The 23,614-nt window shown below is 47.5% G+C and overlaps 1 protein-coding gene across 1 annotated transcript; it reads left to right on the forward strand.

Moving 5' to 3' along the window:
• Positions 1–672: 672 nt before the first annotated feature.
• Positions 673–13,890, forward strand: BPIFA2 (BPI fold containing family A member 2). The gene is made up of 9 exons (XM_003814727.5): positions 673–723; positions 1,642–1,813; positions 5,445–5,589; positions 6,569–6,676; positions 7,881–8,033; positions 10,617–10,698; positions 12,070–12,133; positions 12,987–13,064; positions 13,690–13,890. Exons 2-8 carry the CDS (start codon positions 1,657–1,659, stop codon positions 13,025–13,027), a joined length of 750 nt encoding a protein of 249 aa, XP_003814775.1. The 5' UTR covers positions 673–723; positions 1,642–1,656; the 3' UTR covers positions 13,028–13,064; positions 13,690–13,890.
• The last annotated feature ends 9,724 nt before the right edge of the window (positions 13,891–23,614 follow it).

A 23,614-nucleotide genomic window follows, 5' to 3' on the forward strand; every position in this document is an offset into this window, starting at 1 on the left:
CCTCCCTCTCTGAACTTCAGCTTTCTCAACTGGAAAATGGAGCTCTGAAAACCTGCCTTACAGAGTTTTCATAAAGACTAACAGAAAAGTGCATCTAAAGTGCCCTTTAGGGACACCAAGCCCAGTGTCAGCACAAGCAGCTGCCAGGCATCTGCTGCACCTGCCGGGTGCAGACCCCTGGGGGCAGGACGCTGTGCACTGGGAGGCTGTCTGACTCCTTTTGGGCCACAATTCTAGACCCATCTCTGTCCCTGTCTTGCTGAATGACCCCAGGCTGGTGGCTTACCCTCTCTGAGCCTCAGTTTCCAAATGATGATGGAGTTAGACCGGATGGTCATTATGGGTCCTCCTGCCAGGACATTCTCCAATTCATTCGTTCTCAGTCTTCTCCCAGTCCTCACCCACAAGGACCAAGGACCACCCCCTCGGTAGCTGCAGGCTCCATGAGGACCTGGTCTTAGTCTTGGCGGAAAGCCCTCTCCATAGCCATCCGTTTCAATTCAAGCATCCTGGGTGACCTTTGAGTTGGAAATCTCTCTCTCTGCTCATCCTGGAGAGGGGTTATTTTCCTTGGAGTGTCCTTGGATGATCCCAGAACCAAGGCTTGCTTCTGTGGGCAGCCTTCCATCCCATCTCCACCATATAATAGCTGCCACCATTCAGCAGAATCCCAGCAGACCGTGCAGGGGGGCAAGGATTTCACGAGCATCCTCCTCTAAACCCGTGAGTGGCGTGCTCCCCCCAGTGGCACCACACATGGTGGTCTTTGGAAGGCTTTGGGGGCAAGAGGCAGAGGGGTGGGATTGCTTGGGTTAGCTAATATTTTGAATATAGCAGAGATAATCAATATATCTCTAAATGTGCTCTAAATGGCAAGTTCGTGATGAGTACTCACTAAAGATTCCATTTCCCTCTGGGCAATTCTTATTCCTGTTCTTCCCATGACTGTCCGGGTGTCAAGACAAATGGCAAATCAGAGTAAATTTAGAGATCTATAGATTATATTAAAATAAGTGTCAAACTAATGAATAATGCAGGGTCATGAGGTGGTCTCCATTGATTTGTTCATACTTTTATTCAACAAAGATTTATTCGTTTACTGTACTGTACTAGGTGCAGGCTTTTTACTGACGCCTGAGGATTCGACAGTGAAATAAGTCACAGTCCTTCCTCTAAGGAGTTCACAGCCTGGTAGGAAAGGTGGTCAAATCATCAGGGAAGTGTTATCCAAGACCTTGATCAGGATAATGAAGGCAGCAAGGTGGGACTCCTCCAACCTAGAATCTGGGAAGGGGCCTACAGTAGGCTTCACAGAGGGCATGATGTAGGAATTGACCTAAGTGGAAAAGTAAAGAAGAAAAATATTTTAGGCAGAGAAGACAGCATATGAAAAGGAACTTTGTGTCAAGAGTATGGGCTTGGAGTCAAGTCTGACTTTTCAAATCCCAGCTCCTCTGCTCACTGACTGTGTGTCTCCGGGCAAGTTGCTGTAACTTTCTGACCTTGGCTGCCCATTTGTAAAATAGGAAATAACCACATCTATCTTAATGGAATGCTAAATGTTAAGAGTGATGGGAACTCACTGAAGAGTCCATTTCCCTCTGGGCAATTCTCACTCCTGTTCTTCCCATGACTGTCCAGGTGTCAAGACAAAAGATGCTTCAGCTTTGGAAACTTGTTCTCCTGTGCGGCGTGCTCACTGGGACCTCAGAGTCTCTTCTTGACAATCTTGGCAATGACCTAAGCAATGTCGTGGATAAGCTGGAACCTGTTCTTCACGAGGGACTTGAGACAGTTGACAATACTCTTAAAGGTAAATCAACAAGGGTGATGAACAGTGTCACCTAAATTAGCCTCCTAAACACTATGCCTGCATTACCAGAGGCTGCCACCAGGGGCTACTCTTTATGGGCGGTTTACTGAGAAAAGTGGCTATTCAATTCCTGACTCATTCGTTTATCTTTCTAGAAACAAGCAATGCCACAATGAATAGCCTTTTACATATTATATCCTGATAAATGTGCATAAGATAAATTCCTACAAGTGGGATTTCAAAAGTTCAAAAACTATGCTGTTGACAAATAATCTCCTATGTTAACACTTTCTCCAACAGTCTACAAAAGTGCCTTTTTTCCCACTCCTTTTCCAGCACTGGGTATGCACAACTTTAAATATTCTGCCTGTCTCACAGATGAAAAGCTATAACTTATTTCACTTTGCATTCCTCTAATTATGAAGGAGCCCTCTTCTTTTTTCATATATTTACTATGTACTTACATATTTTAACTTGAGGATTTTGTCTATATTCTTAGCATATTTTTCTTTTGGGTTGTTTAATATTCTTTTATTGACTTGTGTTAATTCAGTGAAAATTAAGGAAATTATCCCTACCTAGCCTTGGTATCTGTAAAGCTACCTACCTTTATATTTATTTATACCTCCTTTTTATGCTAACCTATTAAAATAACTTGGCTTTCTTTTTGTTTTATGGAAACATTAGCAGCACATCAAAAACAGTTTTTGTAGGAGGTGGTAACTTCTGCAAATGGCTGCCTTTCAAACCTTGTCAAGGGCTTAGGTAACTTTCAAAGATGCAGAAAGGACTCACACTCTAATTTCACAGCTGAGAAAACTGAGGCCCAGAGACAGAAATGTCTAAACCAAAGTCACCTCATGAATTATACGATCAGAAGTAGTTATATCACCAATTTTATTTAAAGTGTCATTCTCTGAATCATTATAACTAGGTAGATATTGTCCATTACAGAGCCAAGTTACAATATTATGATTACATCTCTTTTCTTATACGGTATAGTCTTTTGTTTTTCCTTAAGTTAGTAATTGCCCTGCTGTTTCTCACTTGAATTATTTTCTTCTCATATATACTTAATTATTTTCATGAGCATCATCCTGTATCTATCATGACATTTATTATTTTTTGAGACAAGGTCTCACTCTGTCACCCAAGCTACAGTACACTGCCAGCCTCAACCTCCTGGGCTCAACTGATCCTCCCACCTCAGCCTCCCTAGTAGCCGGGACTACAGGTGCACACCACCGTACCTGGCTAAGTTTTACATTTTTTGTAGCGGTGGAGTCTCACCATTTTGCCCAGGCTGGTCTCGAACTCCCGGCCTCAAGTGATCCTCCTGCCTTGGCCTCTCGAAGTACTGGGATTACAGGCGTGAGCCACCACACCCAGTCACAACATTTATTCCCATCCCCCTGTTCTCCAGAGACCTATCATAAAGACACTTTGTCCTCCTCCTATAATAATTATTGCTTTCTTTTGGTGCAATTGCTTTTGGTGTCATGAAGTCTTTGCCCATGCCTATGTCCTGAATGGTATTGCCCAGGTTTTTTATGGTTTTGGGTTTTACATTTAAGTATTTAAACCATCTTGAGTTAATTTTTTAATAAGGTGTAAGGAAGGGATCCAGTTCCAGTTTTCTGCATATGTCTAGCCAGTTTTCCCGGCACCATTTATTAAATACAGAATCCTTTCCCCACTGCTTGTTTTTGTCAGGTTTGTTGAAGATCAGATGGTTGTAGACATGCGGTGTTATTTCTGAAGTCTCTCTTCTGTTCCACTGGTCTATCTATATGTCTGTTTTGGTACCAGTACCATGCTGTTTTGCTTACTGTATCCTTGTAGTATAGTTTGAAGCCAGGTAGCATGATGCCTCCAGCTTTGTTCTTTTTGCTTAGGATTGTCTTGCTATATGTGCTCTTTTTTTGGTTCCATATGAAATTTAAAGTAGTTTTTTTTTCTAATTCTGTGAAGAAAGTCAATGGTAGTTTGATGGGAATAGCAGTGAATCTATAAATTACTTTGGGCAGTATGGCCATTTTCATGATATTTTTTCTTCCTATCCATGAGCATGGAAAATTAACAAATGGGATCTAATTAAACTGAAAAGCTTCTGCACAGCAAAAGAAACTGGCATTAGAGTGAACAGGCAACCTACAGAATGGGAGAACATTTTTGCAATCTATCTATCTGACAAAGGTCTAATATCCGGAATCTACAAGGAACTTAAACAAATTTACAAGAAAAAAACAAACAACCCTATCAGAAAGTGTGCAAAGGATATGAACAGACACTTCTCAAAAGAAGACATTTATGTGGCCAACAAACATATGAAAAAAAGCTCATCATCACTGATCATTAGAGAAATGCAAATCAAAACCACAATGAGATACCATCGCACACCAGTAAGAATGGGAATTATTAAAAAGTCAGGAAACAATAGATATTGGCAAGGCTGTAGAGAAATAGGAACACTTTTGCCCTGTTGGTGGGACTGTAAATTAGTTCAACCATTGAGGAAGACAGTGTGGTGATTCCTCAAGGATCTAGAACCAGAAATACCATTTGACCCAGCAATCCCATTACTGGGTATATCCCCAAAGGAATATAAAACATTCTACTATAAAGACACATGTACACATATGTTTATTGCAGCACTATTTACAATAGCAAAGACATGGAACCAACCCAAATGCCCATCAATGATAGACTGGATAAAGAAAATGTGGTACATATACACCATGGAATACTATGCAGCCATAAAAAAGAATGAGATCATGTCCTCTGCAGGGACATGGATGAAGCCAGAAGCCATCATCCTCAGCAAACTAACACAGGAACAGAAAACCAAACACTGCATGTTCTCATTCATAAATGGGAGTTTAATGATGAGAACACATGGATGCAGGGAGGGGAACAACACACACTGGGGCCATTTGGGGGCTTGGGGGCAAGGTGGGGGAGAGAATTAGGACAAACACCTAATGCAGGTGGGGCTTAAAACCTAGATGACGGGTTGATAGGTGCAGCAAACTACCATGGCACATGTATACCCATGTAACAAACCTGCACATTCTGCACGTGTATCCCGGAACTTAAAGTTAAAAAAAAAATTATTATTATTATTGCTTTGTGGGCCTGCTGCAAAGCTGTCATTCTGGGACTCTCATTTTCCAGTTTCATGGATTGGAGCCATTTTTTCTCCTGGATTCTAGATTTTTCATTGCTTGAGTGTATTCTCTCATTCTTTCTAGTTTTTCAAACTCACGTGAGCATCTCACTTAGCACAATAGACCCCTAAGTCACTCCTAGACACTGGTGTACAATCAATAGCAATTGCCTGGCCAACTGGTTGATTGCACTGTTGATATATAATCAGTATATATTATTAATAGTGCGGAGGCAGTATGGAGGAAACAAGAGTTCCCTGGCTGTGTGGCTAGACACGTTTCTTAACCATCTAGAGCCTTTATTTCCTTAGCTATAAAAAAGCAGACAGTGACAATATCTACTTCACTGAGTTGTTATAAAGATTAAATGAAATAACATAGGCAAACAGTCTTACCCGGTACCTGGAGCATCGTAGCTACTTCGTAAGTGGGGCATGACACAAAATGGCGATTGTTTTTGGCAGGCATCCTTGAGAAACTGAAGGTCGACCTAGGAGTGCTTCAGAAATCCAGTGCTTGGCAACTGGCCAAGCAGAAGGCCCAGGAAGCTGAGAAATTGCTGAACAATGTCATTTCTAAGCTGCTTCCAACTAACACGGATATTTTTGGGTGAGTTGGTGCTTCAGGGTGGAGATCTTTGCTCTAAGGAAAGGGAAAACATATCTTTGAGGAGGTAAGTTTAAGATGAAAGACAGATGGACAAGCCTTATTCCCCTCCCACAGAGCCAAGGTGGTCTGAGCGAGGCCAGACCCACCAGAGCTTGAGTAAATTAGAGGCAGGGCTACAGAGTCAATCCGGGCATCTTATGGGTTCGGGCTTCCGCGTTCTTTAATTTCAGGGTCAGGGTGAAGGTTATATTCATCCTTACCTCTACCCGTTTGCTGGTACACAAAGTCCCTTTCCAAGGAATAAAACTTTCCTTTTCCATATATAACTGGGGGTAAAAGCCCAGATCCCCTTAGGGGAAGGGAACTGGAGTCTTCGCCACATAACCCCAGGCAGTGGATCCACTCGTATACTTTTATTATTATTATTGTTATTATTTTTTGAGATGGAGTTTCACTCTTGTTGCCCAGGCTGGAGTGCAATGGCACAATCTTGGCTCACTACAGCCTCGCCTCCCGGGTTCAAGCGATTCTCCTGCCTCAGTCTCCTGAGTAGCTGGGATTAGAGGCATGCACCACCACGCCCGGCTAATTTTGTATATTTAATAGACACAGGGTTTCTCCATGTTGATCAGGCTGGTCTCGAACTCCCGACCTCAGGAGATCTGCCTGCCTTGGCCTCCCAAAGTGCTGGGATTACAGGCGTGAGTCACCGTGCCCAGTCCCACTCATGAACTTTTAAAGTCAGATAGTTCTGGCCTCAAAATCTGCCTCTGGCACTTACTCCCCTAGGAATCTGGGGGAAAATCACACCAGCCTGAGCCTCAGTGTGCTGTGCCAAACCTCTGAACAGGGCTATAGTGAAGACTAAAGAAGGCAAGGCTGACGAGACCCAAACGCTCAGCTCAAGGCTGGCCCAGGGAAGTGCTTGGCAAGTGGCTGTCATGAGGAGTGACAAGGGTGAATTGTGGGTTTCACACAGGTTGAAAATCAGCAACTCCCTCATACTGGATGTCAAAGCTGAACCGATCGATGATGGCAAAGGCCTTAACCTGAGCTTCCCTGTCACCGCGAATGTCACTGTGGCCGGGTGAGTATGTGCTAGAATCTGAGATTTGGGAAAGGCAGTGCAACCTGGCCGATGGATGCCCAAGCTGGGAATCGGGCACCTCCTCCCGCTGCTGGGTGAACTTGGGCCTCAGTTTCCCAATCTGTGAGTGAGAGAACCCTTCTGGGTCTAAGATCTTAACCCTTAAAGTGTTCTAGAGAACTCTGGCCATAAGCAAGTGTCTTTTAAAAACAATGCTCCATTGAATATAGTTTTGAAATCATGACATTTATCTGGTTTTAAAATTTGCAAAGTTGAGAAAACAAACATTTATCATTCTTTGGCAAAATTTCCTCCAGCATTATTCTGTCCCTCAAGATTCTCTCTAAGTTGCAGTGACCATTACAGAAAAATTCATACAATAATACACAGTGTATAATAAAGTGCGTGTGTGCAAAATATAAGTTTAGCTGGGAGTGGTGGCTTATACCTGTAATCCCAGCAATTTGAGAAACTGAGGTGGGAGGATTGCTTGAGCTCAGGAGTTCGTGACCAGCCAGGACAATATGACAAAACCCTGTCTCTACAAAAAATACAAAAATTAACCAGGTGTGGCAGCACACGCCTGTAGTCCCAGCTACTTGGGAGGCTGAGGCAAGAGGATTGCTTGAGCCGGAGAGGTCGAGGCTGCAGTGAGCTGTGATTGCACCACTGCATTCCAGCCTGGGCGACAGAGTGAGACCCTGTCTCACAAAAAATAAAAAATTTTAATTTTAAAGGAGATAGACAAGAAATGAGCATGTGTGAAAGCACTTCTGTAAACTACATGCACTAATGATGCCACCCATTATTTAGCTATGAGATCTTGGGATAGTTACTTAACTTCTCTGTACCAAGGTTTCCTCATTCAGAAAATAGGGATAGTAATAAATGAATCCAGGTAAAATACTTTTTTAAAGTACCTACACATAAATTGTTGTCAATAAATGTTAACTATTATTATTTTACTTATTAGTGTAATGTTGTATAAAAAATTCATATGAGCTAAACCCAAGTGGCCAGGAGAAGAAGCCCCTAATATAAACATGTAAATCTCATAGAGGATATGGACCATGTTGATATTACCTGGGCCATGTTGACATTACACATAGACATTCTGACTCATGTCCACACAGGTGGAGGAACCCAACTGGGCAACAGGCAGGAACTTCTAGACTTTGTTCACTGTGCATCTTACTTCCCGCAGGCCCATCATTGGCCAGATTATCAACCTGAAAGCCTCCTTGGACCTCCTGACCGCAGTCACAATTGAAACTGATCCCCAGACACACCAGCCTGTTGCCGTCCTGGGAGAATGCGCCAGTGACCCAACCAGCATCTCACTTTCCTTGCTGGACAAGTAAGTCCCATTCATCTTAGTAGAGCTGGGCTCTCAGGGAACTTGAGGACCCCTAATTTCAGCTCTAGTCCTCTACCTAAGAGGAGGCCTAGTGGTGAAAGTGTTCAGGCTCTGGAGTCATGTTGACCTTGGTTTACACATCAGCTCTGCCACTAACTTGTAACTTTATCACCAACTTGACCCAGGCCTGTTTTCACATCTGTAAACTGGGGGTGTTCATAATAACTACTCATAGGCCTCCGAGATGTCCAGATGAGAAAATACAAATATTTAGCACGCAGCCTGGAACATGCTGCCTCTCTGCCTGCTGGTTCTCTCCATTACTGAGACTGGAGTGTTGAGCTCCCCACCATAATCATGGATTTGTTCATTTTGCCTTTCAACTCTGTCAGTTTCTGCTTCATACCCTTTGGAGCTCTGTTGTTAGGTGCATGCACATTAGGATTGTTATGACTTCTTGGAGAATTGTCCACTTTATTGTTATGTAATGTCCCTCAATAATAATAATAATAACGATAAAATTATATTTACCTTCTTGCCTCCAGTTGGGAGGGAGAGGGGACAGTAAGTGCCTGCCACGGGCTCTAATTTCAGATTGTCCCCAAATCATCCTCCACCCAGTGGAAATTTCCTGAAAGGAGATCTTGAAAACTTAATCCTCTCCATTTGACTCACTGATCCCTTTTAATCCACAAAATCTACATCTTAAGGTCTGTGCCTGAAAGAGCAGGTTTGACTCAGGCAAGAGAGTGGAAGGAGAAAGAGTGAGGCTGGCCGATGGCTGGGAGAGGATGAATGACCCAGAAGCTGAGGGCTGGGGCTACTTGGCCTTGGCCAGGAGCAAGGCTGGGTCCTCAGCTCTCAGCCCCTGTGGCCATGAGCAGAGGACACTCCACTCGCCCTGCACTGAGGGATCTGAACCCAGGTTGCTCAAAGACCCCTGAAAACCAAAGAAAGTTTCCATAGCCTGATGTGAGTTGCGAAGGCGGGGGTATAAATTCAGAGGCTGGAGCCTGGCTGGGTGCTATCTTCCCAAGTAGCCTCAGGGACGCCATCCTGCTGCACTAGGTCTGTGCCCACATCTGTGAGATGGCACCACTCTGCGGCTCCAGATCCTCCCAGGGTCTTTCTTTGCACTTGTGGTTCAATCCCAAGTGCTCCCCATGGTCATGAAGGCTCTGTTTGATCTGGCCCCACCCTTGTATCCCTGCACCCTCCCCTTACTCACTGTGCCCAGATACAGTGGCCTTTGTGCCGTGTCTCAGATAGGCTGTTTCTCAAGGCTCTTTCCCAGCTTAAGACCTTTGCCTGGGGTGCTCTGGCTACCTAGAGCACCTTCTTCTCACTCCACTTTGATGGACTTTTGCATCCTTCAGGGCCTTCCCAGGGCTCCTCCTATTCTCTCTCGTAAGAGTCTAACTCTTGCCTTTAAAGCACTTGTCACAAGTTCTCAATATATATTTAATTGTATGTTCACTTCTTTCATTCTTTCAGCCAAAAATGTATTGAGGCTGGGCACGGTGGCTCCACACCGGTAATCCCAGCACTTTGGGAGGCTGAGGTGGGTGGATCACTTGAGGTCAGGAGTTCAAGACCAGCTTGGCCAACATGGCAAAATCCTGTCTCTACTAAAAATACAAAAATTAGCCAGGGGTGGTGGCGGTTTCCTGTAATCCCAGCTACTCGGGACACTGAGGCACAAGCATTGCTTGAACCCAGGAGGCAGAGGTTGCAGTGAGCCGAGATCGTGCCACTGCACTCCAGTCTGGGTGACAGAGCAAGACATTGTCTCAAAAAAAAAAAAAAAGTGTATTCAGCATCTGCTATGTGCCAGGCAGGCACCATTCTGGGCTCTGGAGAACTGATTGGTGATGACAGACAAGGTCCCTGTTCTTGCGGAGCTTACCCAAGGGAAAGCTAAGCTGCCATGGATCTGTGTCCACATCTGTGAAATGACACCACTCTACAGCTCCAAATCCTCTCAGCGCTTTTCTTTGCACTTTGGATCCAATCCAACCCAAATTCAGTCCATCGGTAAAGAACGCTCCAGGGAAATGAGTCCTGCAGAAAGCATTACCCTTAACTGGGCACTGTGATAGCAAAGCTCTCTCTTAGGTAAGCAGTCAGGGAGGGGTGCCCTGAGGAGGTGGCAATTGTACTAAGAGTTGAAGGTGGGAGGAGCCAACTTTGGCAAGATTTGTTTAGGTACCACATCAGGGTATGTTTGGACCCTTAATGTTTAGGTACCAGGTTAGGGGATGTTTGTACTTTACTTATTCGGTATCCTCAGGGCCCAGCTAGGTTCCTGGTGCATAGCTGGTGCTCTGTAAATACGGGTTGAATGAGTGAACGAATAAGGTCTCTGTGCTGAGAACCTCATGAGGCACTGGGGTGAGCCGCTGGTCAGATGTGGGAGTCTAAGTGATGATCCATGTGGATGGGAGGCTCTGTCTGTTAAAGTGTCTCCATGTCCCTGGGGTTTATCTGACTCCACAGTATTTCCCGCACCACCCCCAACTTCTTGGCAGTTCCCCCATCTCTTGCCCACTTGACCAGACTTTAATAGTTCCCTGTGTTTTCCAGACACAGCCAAATCATCAACAAGTTTGTGAATAGCGTGATCAACACGCTGAAAAGCACCGTATCCTCCCTGCTGCAGAAGGAGGTGAGTCTCCCACTCCTTGGAGCCCAGATCCAGGCCTGGTGGGGGCAGGTGGGGGAATTTGCAGGCCTGGCTGTATCCTCTGAGCACTTTTCCTTCGGAGGTGAAAGCTTCTCCTTAGGAGGTCAGCTGGAGCTTCCTCCTCTACTAATCAGCCTGGTGGGTAGCAGGGGAGAGCAGAGGCCTGACATTAGCTGAAATTGCCAGGTCCCAAACTTGAGCCTCTCACCATATCCACGCACTACCAATATGCTTTTGTAGCTAACATCTTCAACACAATTTTACTTAAATATGTTTCTTTAGAAGCATTTATTTTTAAAAATAAAACTTTATATCCCTATCATAAATAGAAAATTAATATCACATATCATACAATCAATGGACTTATAAAATAGTTTTAATTTTTTTTCCATCTGTGCATCATCCAAAACCATAGGTACCATGTGCAGGATTACTAGGCCCAAAGTTGCAGAGATTCTAAATCAGTCATTCTGGAAGGGGACCCAGGAATGTGGGTTTATAAAAGAAAAATCCTCCGGATGGCTCTGTGACCCACTGAACCGGAGTTTAGTTATATTCCAAAAGCGATCCTCCACCAGCTTCAGCCTCAGCTGGGCGCTTGATAGGAATGCGGAATCTCAGGCCACACCCCAGACCTGCCGAATTGCAATCTGCGGGGAATTGTGTACACACAGGAGCATGAGATACTCTGCTCTACAACCTCAGGGCAAATGCCTCAGGGCACCATTTGACCCTTTAAAATTCCAGGGTTCCAAAGTTCAACATGGGAATGTTAACAATCTAGACTGTAGATTTTTGAGGTTCTAGAATTCCAGTCTTCTGAGGTGTTAGGATTCTAACGCCCTAGGGTTTCCAGATTTAAGACTGCTGGGATCCCATTGTTCTAAAATCCTAAGGTTCAGGCCAGGCGCGGTGGCTTATGCCTGTAATCCCAGCTCTTTTGAAGGTCAAGGTGGGCAGATCACTTGAGGTCAAGAGTTCAAGACCAGCCTGGCCAACATGGTGAAACCCTGTCTCTACTAAAAATACAAAAATTAGCCAGGCACGGTGGCATGTGCCTGTAAACCCAGTTTCTTGAGAGGCTGAGGCAGGAGAATCACTTGAACCTGGGAGGCGGAGGTTGCAGTGAGCAGAGATCGTACCACTGTACTCCAGCCTGGGCAAGACAGTGAGATTCTGTCTCAGAAAAAAAAAAATACAATAAAACAAAATAAAATCCTAAGGTTCAAAGGTTCTAAGATCCCTAGAAATGAGCTCATCTGTGGGTGGCAAGCAATTTGTTCCCAGCTGAGAAGAATGATCTGTTCTTCCTCCTTCTCCTGACCCTCCTCTTCCTCCTCTCTCCGCTGTCAGATATGCCCACTGATCCGCATCTTCATCCACTCCCTGGATGTGAATGTCATTCAGCAGGTCATCGGTAAGTCAATGGGGAAGTGGGGACCTTCTGAGGCAGGCATGGAGCTCTGTGCCCACCCCATAAGCAGTTCTGGTCAGAGGACCCTGGAGAAGCAGAAGGACACACTGTCCTAAGCAAACTGGGAGCCATGGCTTCCCCTCCACAGACACCTGGGGGCTCCCTTTGGCTTTTGGGTCTACAGGCATGGCTGGGGTTGCTGGGGAGAAATGGAGTAAGTAAAGCTGTCAAGACCCTGGAGGTGACCCTTCTATGAAAATAGCCACAAGTCAGCCAGGCGCAGTGGCTCACACTTGTAATCCTAGCACTTTGGGAGGCTGAGGTGGGCAGACCACTTGAGTTCAGGAATTTGAGACCAGCCTGGGTGACATGGTGAAACCCCATCTCTACTAAAAAATACAAAATTAGCCAGGCATGGTGGCATGCACCTGGAGTCCCAGCTACTCAGGAGGCTGAGGCGGGAGGATTGCTTGAGCCTAGGAGGCGGACATTGCAGTGAGCCGACATCATGCCACTGCACTCCAGCCTGGGTGACAGAGTGAGACTGCAATCTCAAAAAAAGAAAAAAAAAAAAGAAGAAGAAGAAAGGAAATAGCCACAAGTCCAGTCCCTTAGGCAGTCACTTTGTGCTCTGTACACACTATCTCACTGGATCCTTGCAACAACCCTGTGGGGCAGGTACTGTCATTGTACCCACTTTACAGATGAACAAACTGAAGCTCAGAGAGGTGGAGCAACATCCCTGGGGTCCCACAACTGTCAGGTTACCGGCTGGAGAGCGGCATCTTTTGGAGTCGGGTCTCTATTCAATTCCAGTGGCGGAGACTAAGGCCTGCTATTGATTTTGTTTCTTCAGATAATCTTCAGCACAAAACCCAGCTACAAACCCTCATCTGAAGAGGACGAATGAGGAGGACCACTGTGGTGCATGCTGGTGAGGAGCCAGACTCTGTGCCCCAATGCACAGGGGCCTATGGTGAAGTAAAAGTCAAGCGTGGCTTCCCTTCTTTTTGTGTTAGAAGACTGTGCCTTCATTTCAGTCATAGATTGAGCCCTGGCCCCCATCCCAGGCTAGGCCCTGATTCTGGTCACACTCTGAACACTGAGCCTTAATCACTGAACTCTGATTCTGGCCCCAGATTGAGCCTGGATCCTAGTCATAGACTGAGTTTGATGCCAGTTATTGACTGAGCCTTAGTCTTGGTCACAGAATGAGCCCCAACCTTGGTCTCAAATGGATATCCATGATTCTGATCACATATTGGGCCCTGAACCTGGCTCCAGTAGTGGCCTCAATCAATCTTTTCACATCTACCCTTGTTCTGAAGGAGGGTGAGGGGAATGAAGATGAGTCAGTGCCAGGTGCCAATGAAAGACCCCAAACCACAGATGCCAGTTTCTTCTTCCCAGGACTTAAACCACATGGGGTATTGTGGGAAAGAGCTGGGACACTGGAGCCAGGTCAACTTGGGTCCCATCAAGTGCCCAGTGGATGACTGACAGCTGGGTGTAAGGGCAGCCTAGCAGCAAATGTCCTAACCCCCTTGGTCTCATTCCAGATTGGTTCCCAGTGGCTTGCCCCACCCCCTTATAGCATCTCCCTCCGGGAAGCTGCTGCCACCACCTAACCAGCGTGAAAGCCTGAGTCCCACCAGAAGGACCTTCCCAGATACCCCTTCTCCTCACAGTCAGAACAGCAGCCTCTACACATGTTGTCCTGCCCCTGGCAATAAAGGCCCATTTCTGCACCCTTCTGTGTGGCTTGTTGCATTCCCTCCATTTGGGATTTGTTGGTGGGAACTGGGGAGGGAGGTTGGGGGCTGCAACTAGGGTGGGAGAGACCTGGATCCAGAGCTAGAAGGCTCAGTGGGAATATCCAGCCCCATCTCCTGGTTCTATAAAGGGGGCCACTGAGACACAGAGAGGGCAACAAACTAGCCCAAGTCACACAGCCAATCTGTAGCAATAGCAGACCCCTGATCTATCCATTCATGCATTCAACAGGTATGTAGTGAACACCTACTCTGTGCCAGACAGGCAATGGGAACTGGAAAGTCACATTCTGGGGACAGCCCCACCCAGCACTTTCCTCCATTCCTCTCCAGGGGCCCTGAGGATTCTTGGAGAATCAGGGGACACCTAGCCTGACTGGAGTCAGGAGTATGAGACAGAGTGATGCAGGGTCAGAGGCCTGTGGCCCCATCTCCACCTGCCCTGTTAGCCCTGCTGCCCTCTAGGGGTCCCACTGGAGCAGAGATGTCTTTTCCAGGTGGTGCTGAGAGTTCTCAGTCTGTAGCACCCTCACCCACCCCTCCCATCACCTGAGAGCCTGTGCACCCACTTGCCAGGCTGCCTGGAGGCCCAGCCTCCCTAGTGAGGTCGAGAACCCTGGGATGCTCACCTATCCTATGGAGACCAGCTTCTCCCTCCACCCAAGGCCCCTCCATCCACACCCCAGAATGCAGCTCGGCCCATGCTGCACCAGGCTGTGGCAGAGACAGCATCACCCTGCTCACGGCAACACGTCATGGGGGACTGCCTTTGTGCGGCCCACGGGCTCCATTGATTCCTTACCACACCCATGCACCAGGAGAGCCATTATCACACCCATTTGACAGAGGAGGACTCTGAGGCTGACGGAGGCAAAGTGACTCCTCCGGGTCACACAGTGAGCAAGAGGCAGAGCCAGGCTTTGAATCCACAGCTGTAAGACCCCTGAATTTACTACAAATGAAGACACTGAGGCACAAAGAGGGCCCAGGCTCAGAGAGGTGACATCCTGGCTTCCAGGCACTTTGGCCGCTACTCTTGCCAGCCTCCAGCAGGCTCCACTTCCCTGGCCCAAGACAGATGAGGTGCTCTGGGTGCTGTTCTTCTCCCCCATGTGTAGACCCTCGGCTCTTCCTTTGCTCTAGAAGGGGCAGGACACTGTCCGTTCCCAACAATCGCGTTGGCCTCAGCAGAGATGCAACACGGGCCACACACCAATGCACACCATCGCCTCAGGATCCCAGCAGCCTCTCCTTTCCAATAGGGAACCCAGCCCCGGGAACCTTTGCCGATTTTGCCAAGCAGCCATCTCATTACTCTGCACAACTCTAGGAGGCAGGAATGGCTCTTGTCCCCAAGAGAAACTCAAACTCAGAGAGGCCAAGGCCACACAGAAGCCTGCACCCAGCTGCTAATTCACTCGAGGGCCTCCTCTCTGATGAAGGCAGCCTCACTGAGTCAGGTGACCTACAGGGTCCTTTGATTCCTTGAAGTTGCCTAGAGAGCCTTGGACCAGCAAGCTGAATCCTCTCCTGAGCCCCTCTGCTGAAGACCTCAGCTCTGGTTATGACTGTGAGTTGCTTGACACAGGGTAAAACTGAGGACTTAGGCAGATCTGAGCTCGAGTCAGTCCCTGCCACTTTCTAGCAGTGTGATCTTGGGCAAGTTACTTAACCTCAGCTTTCTTACCTGTCAAATGGAATTAATAGTAAAATCTCCCTCACTGGGCTTGTGAGGATTAAATGAAGAGTCAGTGAGTGGAAAGTGTTTTACCAGGGCCTCACATCAAGTAAGCACAGCAGGATAAATGTTGGCCTCTACACACTGAAACTGCTGTTATGACTGCCATACTCAGGTTTGCTGATTGACTGATAAAAACACTAATATGGTAGAATAATCGTGGCCCAAGGAGATCTTGAGTTTCTACCTTGTCTCTCTGAGGGAGGACTGCTAACTAACTCCCACTGTGCATTCTTCTCTCCCCAAGTTTTGGCTAGACACACGGACCCCAGCCAGAGACCACATCTCCCAGCCTCCCTTGCAGCTAACTGTGGCCATGTGACTAAGGTCTGGCCAATGGCAAATAAGCAGAACTAATTACGCAAATTCCACTTTGGGCTTTAAAAGGAAGGGGATTCCCTCAACTTCCTCCTGGCATTCTCCCTCCTCTGCAGTTAGAAATGGGAGCAACTGGAGCAACTGCCCTGGACCCAGAGGTGGAAGCTCTGTGTTGAGTACAGTACAGCTACTCCAGCAGCCCCAGACCACTCAGCCCTGGGCTCCTAAGGGAGAAAGGAATGAACTTGCTTATTTAAACCATTATGTTGGGGTCTTTTTGCTAAGTCTGCTTTGTCTACATTGTACCTAACTCATTCTGCCAATCACATGCTGTGTGACCATTAGGCAGCCGACTTCCTCTCTCAGACCCCTGTTTCCATATCCCTGAAGGTTCTTCCTACTCTGACAGGACAGAAATTAATGTTTCTTCCATAACCGAAGAGGGAAGGAAAGAATAGACATTTGTTAAGTTTCTACTACATGCCAGACACTGTATTAGACTGATGATGACTTTGCCTTCCAGGGAACGTTTGGTAATGTCTGGTATGAACCCTGAAAATTTGAGACAGGTCTCAGTTAATTTAGAAAGTTTATTTTACCAATGTTGAGGATGTGTGCCCATGACAGTCTGAGGAAGTCCTGACGACACGTGCTGAAGGTGATGGGGGCACAGCTTGGTTTTACGCATTTTAGGGATATATGAGACATCAATCGATATATGTAAAAAGTACATTGGTTCTGTCCAGAAAACCGGGGACAACTCAAAGCAAGGAAGGGGCCTCCAGGTCACAGGTAGGTGAGACAAATGGTTCCATTCTTTCGAGTTTCTGATAAGCCTTTCCAAAGGAGGCAATCACAATATGCATCTATTTCAGTGAGCAGAGGGATGACTTTGAATAGAATGGGAGGCAGATTTGCCCTGTGCAGTTTCCAGCTAGAATTTTCCTTTTAGCTTAGTGATTTGGGGGCCCAAGATATTTTCCTTTATTTATTTATTTATTTATTTTTTATTTTTTATTTTTTTTTTTATTGATCATTCTTGGGTGTTTCTCGCAGAGGGGGATTTGGCAGGGTCATAGGACAATAGTGGAGGGAAGGTCAGCAGATAAACAAGTGAACAAAGGTCTCTGGTTTTCCTAGGCAGAGGACGCTGCGGCCTTCCGCAGTGTTTGTGTCCCTGGGTACTTGAGATTAGGGAGTGGTGATGACTCTTAACGAGCATGCTGCCTTCAAGCATCTGTTTAACAAAGCACATCTTGCACCACCCTTAATCCATTTAACCCTGAGTGGACACAGCACATGTTTCAGAGAGCACAGGGTTGGGGGTAAGGTCCTAGATCAACAGGATCCCAAGGCAGAAGAATTTTTCTTAGTACAGAACAAAATGAAAAGTCTCCCATGTCTACTTCTTTCTACACAGACACAGCAACCATCCGATTTCTCAATCTTTTCCCCACCCTTCCCCTCTTTCTAGTCCACAAAACCGCCATTGTCATCATGGCCCGCTCTCAATGAGCTGTTAGGTTCACCTCCCAGACGGGGTGGTGGCCGGGCAGAGGGGCTCCTCACTTCCCAGTAGGGGTGGCCAGGCAGAGGTGCCCCTCACCTCCCAGACGGGGCGGCTGGCCGGGAGGGGGGCTGACCCCCCACCTCCCTCCCGGACGGGGCGGCTGGCCGGGCCGGGGGCTTAACCCCCACCTCCCTCCCAGACGGGGTGGCTGGCCGGGTGGGGGGCTGACCCCCCACCTCCCTCCCGGACGGGGCGGCTGGCCGGGCGGGGGGCTGACCCCCACCTCCCTCCCGGACGGGGTGGCTGCCGGGCGGAGACGCTCCTCACTTCCTAGACGGGGTGGCTGCCGGGCGGAGGGGCTCCTCACTTCTCAGACGGGGCGGTTGCCGGGCGGAGGGTCTCCTCACTTCTCAGACGGGGCGGCCGGGCAGAGACGCTCCTCACCTCCCAGACGGGGTCGCGGCCGGGCAGAGGTGCTCCTCACATCCCAGCCGGGGCGGCGGGGCAGAGGCGCTCCCCACAGCTCAGACGATGGGCGGCCAGGCAGAGACACTCCTCACTTCCTAGATGAGATGGCGGCCGGGCAGAGACTCCTCACTCTCCAGACTGGGCAGCCAGGCAGAGGGGCTCCTCACGTCCCAGACAATGGGCGGCCAGGCAGAGACGCTCCTCACTTCCCAGACGGGGTGGCGGCCGGGCAGAGGCTGCAATCTCGGCACTTTGGGAGGCCAAGGCAGGCTGCTGGGAGGTGGATGTTGTAGCGAGCCGAGATCACGCCACTGCACTCCAGCCTGGGCACCATTGAGCACTGAGTGAACAAGAGTCCGTCTGCAATCCCGGCACCTCGGGAGGCCGAGGCTGGCGGATCACTCGCGGTTAGGAGCTGGAGACCAGCCCGGCCAACACAGCGAAACCCCGTCTCCACCAAAAAAGCACGAAAACCAGTCAGGCGTGGCGGCGCGCGCCTGCAATTGCAGGCACTCGGCAGGCTGAGGCAGGAGAATCAGGCAGGGAGGTTGCAGTGAGCTGAGATGGCAGCAGCACAGTCCAGCTTCGCCTGGGCATCAGAGGGAGACTGTGGAAAGAGAGGGAGAGGGAGACCGTGGGGAGAGGGAGAGGGAGAGGGGGAGGGGAGGGGGAGGGGAAGATTTTTCTCTTCATTTTCTGCCCATTGGAAAGCTCTCATTGATATTTTCCTTTCACACTGGCAATATTTTTGGTTGTCACAAATGGATGAGGTGTGTGCTACTCCAGGAGAGCACATGAGCAGAGGCCAGGGGTGGTGCTACCCATTCCATAATACACAGAACAGCCCCTCACAACAGAAGCATCCAACCTAAAATGTCACTAGTGTTAAGAAACCCTAGGCCGGGCACGGTGGCTCACGCCTGTAATCCCAGCACTTTGGGAGGTCGAGGCAGGTGGATCACGAGGTCAGGAGATCGAGACCATCCTGGCTAACGTGGTGAAACCCCGTATCTACTAAAAATACAAAAAAAAATTAGCCGGGCGTAGTGGCGGGCCCCTGTAGTCCCAGCTACTCGGGAGGCTGAGGCAAGAGAATGGCATGAACCCGGGAGGCAGAGCTTGCAGAGCAGAGATCACGCCACTGCACTCCAGCCTGGGTGACAGAGTGAGACTCCATCTCAAAAAAAAAAAAAAAAAAAAATGACAGGACCCACTCACCCCACCCACCCCTCTAAGCCACCAGGGAAGGCAAAACTAGGTCATGAAAAGTGCTGAAAGAGGCAAGGTTTTAGACTCAGTTAGCTTCACTTCCAGGAATCTGTCCAAAAAACTTAAGTACAGATACATTTAAACACAAAGACATAGGGGTATTCATGATGGGAATTTAAAAAACAAAAAACCTGAAACAAAAAGCTAATAATTAAACCCAAGTACAAGATTAGCAATGCTGACAACATTTGTAATGGTGAGAGAGTGAGACTCCGTCTTAAAAAAAAGAAAAAAGAAACCCTGTAGTAGGCAACTGGTATTGACTGAGGACAGTGAGGGTCAGGACCCCAGGGCGCAGCCTCAGGATTCCCCACGCTTGCAGATAGGGAGCCTGGGGTAGGCAATTTGTGGGTGACCATGTCTGTGAAGGACTTTGCCATCTGTGTTTTCGGACCTGGGGAGAAAGAACCCCATCCCCTACCCCTCCTCCACCATTTTAGATACCCCAGATGGACTCATTTTGGGGTTCCCACTGACATCCAGGAAGGACACAAACCCTTCTCTGACCCCAGCCAGCTCTAGTGGCCACCTGTCTTTGCCACGGTGACCCTGCTCCCATGACCCTGCGGTGTCTCGAGCCCTCCAGGAATGGCAGGGAAGGGACGCGGAGCCAGCAGGGAGACCACAGGGTCGCTGAGGAGCTGTGCCCGAAGGCGGTGCGTGTCCGGCAAGGCCCTGCAGGAGCTCCCACAGGATGGTACGGGGGAAATATGTCCACAGAGCCAAAGAGAAATTAAAAGAGGCACCAGGAGGAAATTCCTTGATTAGAGATAGCTCCCATTCAGACGACCTACTAACAATATCTGTTAAAACATCAGCTGGACCAACTAATCTTCCAATCAAATACCAAGATGGTAAATTCAGATTGCACTCTGTCCTATGTGGCAAGTATGGTTTCATCTGATTGACTGCTATGTTCAGATGTGTAAGGATGAGCAGACGGGCGGGAAGGCCCCAGAACAGCACTGCTCACCTTTACTGACCAAATCACTGTACCCATCAGCACTGATGAAACAGGAAAATAGGGTCTGGAGACAGGGAACATAAGGCCAATTCACACTTCAGCTATGACAGGAAATGTCCTCTCCATAGGGCCTACACTGAGTAAATGACTTTGTAACTTTACTTCATCCTGTTCATTTACACAGGGCGTACCCCAAGTACAGGGTATTTAAACTCACAAAAACTCTGTAACAGGGCCTTTGAGCCCGTGTTCGGCCCTGCTCCCACACTGTGGAGTGCACTTCCTTTTCAATAAATCTCTTCATTCCTTTCTTGCTTTGTTTGTGCGTTTTGTCCAATTCTTTGTTCAAGACGCCAAGAACCTGGACACTGTCTACCGGAAACACCATCTCTATAGCATCTCTGTGAACCCACTGCTAACAGGCAGTGATATCTGGGAACGGCCTTTACCAACAAGACTAAAAGTTAATTGGAAGAATATCAGTTCCAGGTATAAGTGGGTTTTTTTGTTTGTTTGTTTTCTTTGTTTGTTTGTTTTTGAGACTAGAGTCTTGCTCTGTTGCCCAGACTGGAGTGCAGTGGTGTGATCTCAGCTCACTGCAACCTTCACCTCCCAGGTTCAAGCAATTCTCCTGCCTCAGCCTCCCAAGTAGGTGGGATTATAGGCACCCACCATGCCTGGCTAATTTTTTGTATTTTTAGTACAGACAGGGTTTCGCCATGTTGGCCAGACTGGTCTCGAACTCCTGACCTCAAGTGATCCAACCGCCTAGGCCTCCCAAAGTGCTGGGATTACAGGCCTGAGCCACCATGCCCGGCTGTGTTTCTCTTTTCCTAAACATGCCTCACATAGTGTATCTCCAAATGCAGCTATGTAAAAGGGAACCAAAACTTGAGTGACTGCTCTGAATAGCTATGCGGAATTCTTTGTAAGAACTGCTAAAGTCAGTCTGATTTAAATACGCGAAGAGGGAGCTAGGTATTTAAAGTTTCCCCAGATATTTTCACCTAAGTGATACCTCCCTTCCTAAGACTGACCAAGGCCAGTTGATCCTTTTAAATTAAAAATAAAATGTCCCATGCAAAGACTGGAGGAGTGTTTTATCAGAAGGCCTTGCCTTTCTGAGGTTCCTTTCTATTAGGTCGAAGGTCTATGCTCCAGGAGGAGAGAAAGACCTCCTCATAGGAATGCTAAAGGGATGGCAGGAACTGAGCTGATCCCAGGCTTCACTGCAATTTTATATGCCTGTTCGTCAGTCTCTTTTAGGGCATTCTATATTTTGCATTCTGATGTACCTAGGAGTTAAACAGTTGTTAAACAGATCATGCTTGTGAGTATTTCTCTCTCATTTTCTACAATTAACCAAATAAACAACAACAACAAAAAGCCCACGAAGCCCTGCATTTGTCTCTTTTTTTTTTTTTTTTTTTTTTTTTGAGATGGAGTCTTGCTCTGTCACCAGACTGGAGTGCAGGGGCGCAATCTCAGCTCACTGCAACCTCTGCCTCCCAGGTTCAAGTGATTCTCCTGCCTCAGCCTCCCGAGTAGCTGGGATTACAGGCACACGCCACCACACCCAGCTAATTTTTGTATTTTTAGTAGAGATGGGGTTTCATCATGTTGTCCAGGATGGCCTCAATCTCATGACCTCGTGATCCACCTGCCTTGACCTCCCAAAGTGCTGGGATTACAGGTGTAAGCCACTGCGCCTGGCCTGTATTTGTCTTTTTACTACATGGATGAACTCTGTCATATGAATAAGTACTGTACTAATCCATTTTAAGGGAGGCTTATTTCAGAAATATTTCAAACTGGTGCAAATGGAAAAGGCTTTTTTTCTTTTAAAGTTAAAGACAAGAATGTCATGCTATACAGGTACAATTTGACCTCTGCTAATAAAAACCAATGTAGATATAGACATTTTGCCATTTGAAGTAGCTGTGTCCCAACATGTTGCCATTGATTTTTTGGAAATGGCTTTAGAAATGTCCAAGTTGGGCTGGACACAGTGGCTCATTCCTGTAATCCCAGCACTTTGGGAGGCCAAAGCGGGCGGATCACTTGAAGCCAGGAGTTCGAGACCAGCCTGGCCAACATGGTGAAACCCCATCTCTACTAAAAATACAAAAACTAGCCGGGCGTGGTGGCACATGCCTTTAATCCCAGCTACTTGGGAGGCTGAGGCAGGAGGATCACTTGAACCCGGGAGGCAGAGGTTGCAGTGAGCTGAGATCGCGCCACTGCACTCCAGCCTGGGTGAGAGTGAGACTGTGCCTCAAGAAGAAAAAAGAAAAAAGAAAAAAAAAGAAATCTCCAAGATGTCCTTGAATTGTCTAACCATGGACATTGTCAGTTCTCCCTTCTATCATGTAGAATACTTCGACTTAATATTCTTCCAGATACAGGGGGATACTTGCTTGTTTTTCAAAGTGTTTATTTACTGCTGCTACTATTTGATTACAATGTGTTAAATTTTAAAACCTGTGGGAGTGGTGAGGTGGGGAAGAAATCCTGTAGTGGATCTCATACACATTTATCTCATTGAATTCGGATTTTTTCTGAGTGATCCAGTGAATGAGTCTTTGGATAGGTGTGGCAACTCACGGTCAGAGTGGTGAAGTGACTTGTCTGAGGCCACATGGCTGGTCAGAGGCAAAATTGCATTTAATCCGAAGTTCATCTCCTCCATAGCTTTCCCGGCTAGCCAAAGATGAAGGATGTGAATTTTCCTTGCTGATTATAATTTGTGGCAATCCCACCTCCCACAGAAAATACACAAGGAGGTGCTCAAAATTTGGGGCTTCTTTTGGGCAGTAACTAACTCGGGTCGGTGCCAAGCCTTAGTCCATGCTGTACCAACCACCTAGGACACCTTTTCTTCTCCCTTATCTGCTGGTTAAATCCTCCTCAACCTTCCAGACTCACTGCTCAGGAGTCACCGCCCAGCTAAGTGGGGACTGCTCCTTAATGTTTCCAAAAATGAGACACTGTATTTCTCGACTTGCAGGTCTAACCAAGCTACCTTGTCACCAGCGTCCAATGCAGAGAGTACACTCAAAAATCATCAGCTTTCAATAGCGTGGCTTCCACTTTTCTCATTCACCCCTCTGCCCATCTGCCTGAGGGCAGGTGCTTCAGTCTTCAACAGCTCTAGTGCCTAGCAAAGGTGCAAGCAAATAACCCATGATGAATGAATGACTGAATGAGCGAATAAATGAATGAACCTCTTCTTGACTGTACATGGACACCATCTCTGGGGCAGCTGAATGGGTGAGTAAGCAGGAAAATTCTAGCAAACCAGGATTAGGGGGTATAGGAGACCTGCATTATTTTCTGTTAACCAGAGACAGATAATGGAGGACAAAATTGATGGACTATGAACCAAATGCATGGCTCCTAGGTGCATGACTCCAGGCTGTGGAGGGGCTAGGGCCAAGATCACCAG

Source organism: Pan paniscus, chromosome 21, assembly GCF_029289425.2.
Source record: "Pan paniscus chromosome 21, NHGRI_mPanPan1-v2.0_pri, whole genome shotgun sequence".
Classification (NCBI taxonomy): Eukaryota; Metazoa; Chordata; class Mammalia; order Primates; family Hominidae; genus Pan; species Pan paniscus.